Source organism: Cardiocondyla obscurior, linkage group LG04, assembly GCF_019399895.1.
Source record: "Cardiocondyla obscurior isolate alpha-2009 linkage group LG04, Cobs3.1, whole genome shotgun sequence".
In the NCBI taxonomy this organism is placed as follows: Eukaryota; Metazoa; Arthropoda; class Insecta; order Hymenoptera; family Formicidae; genus Cardiocondyla; species Cardiocondyla obscurior.
Window position 1 is genome coordinate 8,216,152 of NC_091867.1, and position 9,581 is coordinate 8,225,732.

The window sequence follows — 9,581 nt, forward strand, 5'->3', positions numbered from 1 at the left end:
CCGCATAATACCGTAAACTTTCATCTGCCAAGTTCCATATTCGTCCCTTCCGTTTCACACATCGCTCCCCGCGAAAATGGAAAGTTGTTAATCAGTTTAATTAAAGTAAATTAAATTTTAGTTGACTAAATAAATTTCTTTTTAAATTGTAGCTTGTGTCGAAAAGGCGCGCAAAGAATCTTTAATACCTCTTTCCGTAATTTTAATTTCGTATGCGACGGTTGAAGTGCTTAACCGTAGACTCGATGCGTTGATCGCGGTCATCACACCCACCTCCTAAGTATGCGCGTCTCCTGTACGCTCAGGAATGCTACATGTAACTGTGCCCGTGCACACGTGTATCTATCTCTGCTTGGAGAGGATTGTACGTAAACGCTTTTAATTTCATCTTATCCCGGGCTCACCAATTATCATACATCACGCCACGAAACAATTTCTCTTTAAACTTCCGATTTATCATCGCGTCAATTTTTTTTTAGCTGACAAATCTGTTGTATCAATTAAATGTTTTTATCTTTAACAATCAAACGCATAGAATGTACTTTTGTGATGCGCAGCATTGAAAATATTTCCAGATAATCGTTATATGATCAGTATGAAGAAACGTGGAAGCAACGAAAATAAAGGTAGTAGAAACGATCAGAATGGAGGCAACTTATCAGAGAAGTCAGATCCGGGAGGTCTGAGCGAGGATGAGAATCAAGGTTTTGGTAACTGGCTTCGGTCCAGCACCGGTATCGAAATGATGCGACTCTTCGTAATTACAAATTCAATTTTACTTTTCGTAACAATGGGCTGGCCGAACATAAGAGAATCCTTCTATATTATCAAAGACTATTTGATGGATGAAGAAAATTGAAAATGAATATATTATATCATCACCAATTTTAAGCGCGCACGGTAATGTTTTCAGTTATTATAATTTAGATCAATAATAAGTACGTTCTAAGATTGTCAAGGAGGTAGACAGATATTTAAATTTAGATCTGGAAAGATAAACGAAAAGTAATTGACGTCTTTCGAAAGATTTAAATTTGTGTCACAAATGGGGGTAAACTGAACGTAACAAAACTTCTTTTTCGCGCGGCGTTTGAAAGTCAGATGTGCAGGTGTTATTTGCGCAAGATAAAATTCTTTCTTACATTTTTCTCACTAAAAGTAGTTTAACAAAAAAAAAGAAAAAAAAAATTTTAATTTTTTATTAGTATAATATATCGTTTGGCCACATCAACCGACAAATAAATGCGGTACTATTAAGATATATTTTTATTATACTATATATATCAATAGTTACGTTGTAGTAGGGTAATCGCGACGTTTAGTCATGCTGGCGTTTATTGTTCGCGGGGTGTTTCTGGTCAGCGTGTTGAGTTGGTATAGCGCCATCGTTTGGAAGGTAATCGACAGTTACTTCCAAGACCAGTTTCGCGCTTACTTGCAAGAAGAGTACCGCAAGCATCCGCGGATCAAGGCCGACGTTGAGAGCGCCGTAGCTGTCTATAAGGAGTCGCCGAGCGCGTTGCCAGTCGAGTCAAGTTTAAGCCCCGGCGTTGCGGAGATCTGCGATTCCAGCGTAGGGCGACCGGCCGACATCGCGAACGCCTATCCCGGTGCGATCGTTTCGGCCGTAAAGCCGGCGGAGCCGGTGGCAGGTGGCACCAGCGAAATCGCGGCCGCCGTAGGCGTCGGTGCCACGGATAGGGAAACATTCCCGGCGGACGACGCGACCCGATTGACGCAGGAAAGTAGGGAAACGCCGAGCGACAGGCGCGATAAAAAACAGTGGACGGGCGCTATCAATCAGGACAACAACCGCGAAGGCGACACGGCTGAGGATGGAGCGCTTCCGTCCCCCACGTTCGCGCGTCGTGTCGAGAAATCGCAGCGTCGTCTCGGCAAGAGGAAACTGTCGCGTCCCTCCAAAGAGGTCTCGGGGGAGATGTCGCGGGAAAAGCCGAGGAACCGAAGAGTGAACACGCTCGTTCTAATTGACGCCGACTTTGCCGCCGCGAAGACCGGCGATAACGATTTCTCAGAGTTCGAGGACGAGGAGGAGGATTCGAGTGGTAAGGAAGGGGTCCTCGTGTCGCAATTGCCGTTCCAGCCTAAGGCGGATATCGGAGGCTTAGATAGGGTAACCGCGGATGAATTCTGTCCTCTAACGTTGGAAGACGAGGCTTCCTGCGGGGAAATCACTACGTGGCCGTGACTGATGAGCCCGTCGCGGTAAGAGTGTTAGGTCGCAAAAAGAAAAATAAATTATGCATTAACAGCGGGACGTCGAAGGGCCCAGGGACACGCTGGGAAATCCGAGGGAAAGGACCGCGGCTGTTATTAGAATAAATCTGTTCAATTAGTTTTTATTAAGGACGATGATGAAGGACGTAGCATAAAGATGTTTTAGATCTTCTTTTGCTTATTGCAATTTATTTAGTTCGCAACTCGAGTGGAATATAATAAGACTATAATGTACGACACAACTGTATGCGGTTTAAATATAAAATGATATTCCTTTCAATTTATAGAAAAATGGAATTTAAACTGAAAATTAAATCTCGATAACGACACACGTGGTGAGCGTTTTCCTACTTTCCTGGGACAAATGTAAAAAGATATTCATTTGACGTTTAATTTTCTAATCGCTTCTTGTTTTGCGTTCTGGTGCCATGTAATAAATCTCACGATTCATTTATCTTATGAGTTCTGCGATTTGCGGCGGCAGTAATGCTCGTGGTATTAATTGAGAATAAGTTTTCTTTGCCTCGGGATATTCCGAATCCAGGACAGAGGCAAGTGATTCCGTAAATCGAATAGGATCGTTAAACGAGCCCGCTGTCCTTTGACCTTGCGAAAAGAGGTTCTACGAGGAGAAACTAGCGAGGCTGACTGTGAGAAGTCAGAGAAATCGCACCGCGCTGTATCGGGAACATTTATTCAACGGAAAAGTTGAAGTCGCATGCCAAAACGTGAAATTTATCTGCGAGTACCTCGTCGCTGAGGGATAAAATTAAACAACAGTATGCGAATGTACGGCGCAATAATGGATAGCGTTTGTCGCGTTACGTAAAGATGACGAACGTCCTGAAGTAATTATTAAGAAAGACGCGTAGACGTTTTGTAGATGTAACTTCAAGCAAGATCGAGCAAGGTCAGGGCGTCTTAAGTTTCTTTTTAACAAGACGCTGCCGCATTTTCTTTAATAAGTAATCATTAATAAAGCATATAATCAGCTAATAGCGAGGCAAACACGATTCGCTACTATTCATTACGCTCGAGAGTAAAATCAAGTAATTTACACATTTATTTTCTAAGCTGTACAGACTGCAAATAAAGCAAAAACAAATTTTTTTTATGCTTTTAAGTCAATAATGATAATGTTTGCAGTGTATTATCGTTTTATATTTATTACTATCGTCATAGTAGGTATTATAATTAACGACTTATCGATGGACATCCATGCAAATCACCTGTTTCATTTACATTGCGAATGTAACATTAACAGTGGTCAAATTATGAATAATAAAATTATAAAATATATATTATTTCCAGCTTTAGTAAAAAAAAAGAAAAAAAATAAAAAAAAAAATACAGATAGACATTTAATGTACGGTTACAGAAGCAATTATGGTAGTTGAGCAATTTAAAGCAATAAATCAGGTTATTTTGGATGGTTTTCATTTCCCCGCCACATTAATCACATAATGAGTCTGTATTTGATTGTCGGACATTCACACGCCCCGTATTGACGCGTTTTATTACCTCGAAAAGCCGCGGTAATTGACTACGTAGATTCAACTAATTTGCATTTGCTAAATACTGCGCGGTATTGATTACGATTCAAAAGCAGCAACGTCTGTGACCACGAAAGAAAACCCCGTGCACCCAAATAACAATACTACCGAATGGTAGGTGGTGACTGCGATATCCTTTGCCATTCGAACAACAAAATATCTCTGAATCATTATTGTCGGCTAACAAGACGGCAGTTTATGCAAACTGCAGTGTGACGATAAAATAAATGAGCGAGTATTTGCGTAACAAGCAGAGCACGAATATTTTGCAACAAGGACATATTACGAGCGTCGTGTTTAACTTTTCGCGAGAAGTAACTTGTACATTTTATTTTTTTGTCTTTTTTTTATTTACATGTAATATTTGTGTGCGTTTAAAAAAATGATTTAATTGAATAAGACTTTGCGCAAGGCTACAGAACAATACCACGTACCAAAACTACGCGGCAATTCCTCGCGTGGACGCGAAGAACAAAGAATGATGTCGAGAGGAACGATCGTGGACGCGCGCGGAGTAATTTCCTATGTAATTGAGAAAATACACCGGCAATGGCCTCATTACAGTAGCCGTCGATTTCTCGTAACGACTTTCCGCGCGCGACCTGATTTGGCGCTACGCTCATTTTTTTTTTTTTTTTTTATCTGCTTTTCTCTCGCGTCGCGAGAATTATAAACAGCGAACGATAACGTCGATATCACGATCTACTTCCGGCGAATATTCCCGGCTGAAAGATACAGACGAGTCGCGGGGTTTCATTAATCGCTTTAATTAGGTATGCCGTATTACCACGCTTGCTTTCAGATTAACGATCGGCGATGAGCTCTCGTCAGTCGTAACATCGAAAATTAACTACCTGCTCATCGTTAAGCGACTCACTAGTACGCAAGATGCGCTCGAGTCACATGAAACTTCACATTCCACGTAATCGTTATCGAGGGATTATCCTTTTAGAAGTTATTCCGCGTGTTGGGAAATCGAAGGATTTACCTAGAGACCTAAATTCTCCCTCCCCCCTCCCCCGTCTTCGTAAATAAAGAAATTTAATTTTATTCAAATGTGTTATACGGGAAAGCGCGGCTCTCTCGTAAATAATGCACATGCAAAAGATAATCCTAGTGTGTCATACCGCCTGGTATGTGATTTGCTTCAAAAACAATTACACATAATAAACGGCTCGAAAGAGTCTCCCAGCCCCGTGACCCTACTTTCTCAGTTTCGGCGAGAAGAAAGTAGTCCGGAATCCTTAATCTTCTCGGTGTTTTCAAGCTTCGCGGCAGCCGGCGGGGAAGAACGGGATTTTGGAGCAATTAGCGGATACTCGCAAATGAACCGTGAAGTGCGGCGCCGCGAATTGAATAGGCAACGGAGAGAATCTAGTTTCACTTTTACAACCGTTGTGGTCCTTCCTGCGCGTTACCGTGCCGTCCCGTTTCCGCGAATGGATCTCTCTCAGCGAAGAGATTTATTATCTGTATTGGTGAAGTCAGCCCGGTTAATTGGATCTCGGTAGGTATTACGTACAAGGCGCTTTGGGGTGTGACGTGATTTAAGCCCGCGAATAATGCTAACTCTCGGCAGCGTGAATTTCACTCCTCTTCACGCCGGCAATTAAAACTATGTGGAATTAATTTGCGCGACGAGCGCATAGTCCGAGCACGTTGCAAGGTCGCAATCTTTTAGCATTCCCGTACGTGAAACGTATACGTAATCGATGAATACGCATCTAAAGAGCAACCAGCTGCGGCGATCGATTTTTTAAGCCGCTCGCTGATCGCGTTACGTAATTTGCCGCGCGACGCGTAATTTCAACGTGAACACGCCGGCGATTTTTTTCGTTAAATTTCCTCGACGTTATCCAGGACACAATGCCGCGGAAAGACTATCGCACAGTCGTGTTAAACTTTCTACCAAGATTCCGGTTTAAGTTTTAGCGTTGCGGGATCGTCGCGTACGAGTTCTCACCGAAATGTTATCGCGCGGCGAACAACAGAAGCGCCGTAATGTGACACGCGTCGGGAAGGCAACCAGTATTCACGTTTCCTCCGCGATTTGTGTCGCACGCAGAACGCCGGTGGCTACTCTTGCGCTGAATCGCAGGTAGATAGGTGAGTGAACGACCTTAATGCAACGGTATTTGTGCGTGATTTTCAAAGCACGTACGACAACGGCACGTTACAGACAACGGGTGTTAAAAGTGTCGTGCACCGAAACTGCTCCGGTTACATCGCCCGGATCCGCCGCCTACATTCTGCATTCACGAGATGAGAAAACGATCTTCGTGAGCGACACAGTGCAGTACAGCGTACTGTTTTATTTATTTACTGCGCGGTAACAAAATTAACGCAAATAAATGAGTAATATAAATATTAAAAGAAAAAAAAAATTATTTATTACGTTATTGTAGAAACAAAAATTAAGATTAACAATTATAGAATGAGTGAAAATATTTATAAATATTAAGCAGCACATTTTTAATTTATCACCGATGTGCAATTAATAAGATCGTAATACTGAAAAATAAATGTCTTTCAGTTACGCTGCGCGGCGTTTAGAAAACGTCACGTTAGCTTTAAATTAAATCCATTTCGATAAATATTTCAAAAAATTATCATACGCATACGTTTACACGAGCGAGGCGTAACAGTAATAGAATTATAATTCCGATACGAGCTAACGTAAGAATCGACGAGGGAAGCCCCGTAAATCTCCCGGAATATATTAATTAACTCGACGCATTCGCTCACGCGCGCAAACTTGTCCCTAGCTTTTTATAATCGCTATCGAGACCGCTGATTTTTGAGAGTAGAAAACTAGCGGCGGCACAAGTACGAAACCGCTCGTGTTTCTAGTAAGCAGAAGCGGGAGGCTCGAAACTCTAGTCAAGAACCTGTTGCGGACGATTCTACGATCAGAAATATGCCTGGACCCTCGAGAAGCACATTCCAGAGGAAAGGTCGAGAAGGAGGGGTAAGGGGAGAAGGGAACGGAAATCGGAATAAAAGGGAAAAAAATTTTTATTACGATTCAGTTGGATTAAGCGACGTCGCGTTCTTCGCCGTTATATCGCACTAAAACAATTTGATATTCGATATGTCACCGATACGCTATTATAGCAATTACTCGTATCGCGATAATTCTTCGCGATAAGTGAAAAGCGATCCGAGATAAAGAGACGAAAAGGAGATAACATTTACTGCGTGATTATCGGGCCGAGCGTAACGAGGAAAATCGTACAGCAACAAGCGAAGGCGCTAATGAGAATAGTTCTAATTACAACGATAGTGCAGCGATTTTCACGATAAGTAGGAAAATACTGATGTATTTTGATGTTCCCGGAGTATTATTACATCACGCTACGAACTCTTCCATTATCCTACCATTTCCCTTTTACTATCCTTCGTGTAACATTTTTGTATCTGAAAATGTGTCGCATTTTCCCCAGGGGTTCCTAACGTCGGTACAAAACCATACCGCTACTGTTAGTAGTGCTAATTTCTCGGATTACTCGTAAATACGTGTCGCAAAAGAGAGCTGACAAAAAAAAAATGTCAAAGTAAAAAGTACAACGTGGCCATTAGTATTACGTTTCTTTCGAGAAAGACGCGACCAGACTCCAAAAGGTGTTAAACCATTTTTTTGCGGCTCCTCCGACTGCTGTTGCAATCTCTCTCTCTTTCTTTCTCTCTCTCTGTCTCTTTTGCCGTTTGTGACGAGAAAAAGTAATCGGAGTTGGAACTCCCTAACGATCGTACATCAGTCATCTTAATAAAGAATTTCCAGGCCGTTTTTCCTAGTAAGTAACACGTTACGCAACGTTTGGATGGCGCATGGATCTCTCGGGAATAGTATTCCATGAATAGTATACCGCGAATGTTACATTCGATGCGCGTATAGCGCGACCTCAGAATAGCTCGGATTAAAATGCACCCGTTGCTTTCCGTCTACGAGCCTAACGATCAGAATTTCAGAAGCTTCTAAATACTAGATGCACTAATAATAATGGTTAACAACATGAAATCTTGATGATTAGTGATTGATACAACCTGTTATTAATACAATCTGTTATACCGAGAACAATTCTCATTATCAGAAATTATTAATATTAAAACTAATTATATTCAATTATACTCAATTATTAACTGCAGTGGTTAATGTGACAATTGTGTGATCAATGTGTTGCAAATTAGAAATAAATCGATAACGCGTTGACTTTATAAATAAATATTGTACGATTCAACCAAATCAATTTAAGAATAACAGTGATTAAATAATGTTCACCGTCAGTTGCACGTAAAAGCGATTATCGTCGCGAGTTATAATTTACGGACCGAACAGGGAGCCATGCAAAATTACGGTAATATCACTGCGCATTGTGAACGAACTGCTTTACCGCGCACAAATATAACGAATGGATAGGGCCAGGCCGTGAAGTCCGTTCGAAGTTAGTCGTTCGGCGCGATATGCAAACCCTTTCGCAACTCTCGAAATATCCAGCAATTTCGTTGGAAATTCTCACAACCGAGTTTAATTAACAGATTTATTGCACGACGATTTAGAATTTCAAACATCTTTGCAGAATATTTGATATAAAATTGTCCAATATATATAATTATAGATTAAATAAAGAATTTTTAAGAAAAAAAAAAAAAAAGAAGAGAAAGACGTTTAAAAATAAAATCTAAGGTTAAACAACAATATGGAGTTTATAGCTTATAGCAGTTTTCATTATAGTTTTAAAAGCGTCGCTTCCCTTCTTATTCACTCAGAACATCGCCTGTAGCTTCGTTAGAATTCTTCGTAATTACGTTTCGTCATTGGCGCAAACTTTATCGCTACTTCAACGAGAGCCTTGCGCCAATGTAAGTGTTTAACCAGTCGCGCGAGCTTTTCGTCTCGATCAACGTTAAAGAGCATAGAATGATAAAGCTCGACGAATAATATAATCGTACGAAAGTGTACAAAACAAATGGCTAAATGCAATATTTGATTCAATCGAACAGCAGAAAATGTAATTATTTCGTAATATTATTATCACATAATGATATCTCACTTTGTTTCGCATTGGATGCATATAGGAAATAGTTATGTAATCAATACTATAATGTATTAATTATTAAAGTTTTCATTACGCATACTTGTCACAAATTAAGCTTGATTAAATTGTAAATTGAACTCTATTAATATCTAGAAATACTTATAAATAAATTTTGTTAAAAAAGAAACTTGCGGCATATTTATAAAAATTTTATCAATAATAATAAAAAGTTAATCGAGACAATATTGTTAAATTGCTGAAATCATAAACTATTTTAAGCTACCTAGTCTGCAATTTTCAACGTCGTGATATGTTTACCACACTTATTTCATAAAGTCGTGCTTTATCTTCATCTGCCGAGAATTCGGCTCGTAGATGTTTGCGCACATATCAAAACTTGATTCTTAACAAAAATTTTTATTTAAGTCAATAATTTGAGGGCTGCGAACTTTTACACGAAAATATGTATATAGTATAATCAGACGAAAGCAAAGATACATGCAAATCGTAAACCTAAACTAAGTTTAGATTGTACACATTGATTTGCACGTTATCATTGTTTTACGAATATAAAACCGTTCTTTAAAAACTCTATCACACAATTGTCGGCAAAAACTGCTACTTTTAACATCAATTCAAATTCAAATAAATCACTTCGTGAACAAATTTTTTATTCGACAAAAGAAAAAAAATTTTACGATCGGTTTTCAAACGTAATTATCAAATGCAAATTATTCCAGAATTATTCTCGGCA

The 9,581-nt window shown here is 40.0% G+C and overlaps 3 protein-coding genes across 3 annotated transcripts in view; 2 read left to right on the plus strand and 1 right to left on the minus strand.

Moving 5' to 3' along the window:
- The window catches only part of LOC139102038 (cuticular protein 19), a 171,177-nt gene that overhangs the window by 141,504 nt on the left and 20,092 nt on the right, over positions 1–9,581 (minus strand). The window lies entirely within an intron of this gene.
- LOC139101990 (tyrosine-protein phosphatase non-receptor type 13) overlaps positions 1–9,581 on the plus strand; it is a 67,183-nt gene that overhangs the window by 4,147 nt on the left and 53,455 nt on the right. The window lies entirely within an intron of this gene.
- On the plus strand, positions 856–9,394 carry LOC139102033 (uncharacterized). Its single transcript, XM_070655653.1, has one exon. The coding sequence runs from the start codon at positions 1,325–1,327 to the stop codon at positions 2,207–2,209; it is 885 nt and encodes a 294-aa protein (XP_070511754.1). The 5' UTR covers positions 856–1,324; the 3' UTR covers positions 2,210–9,394.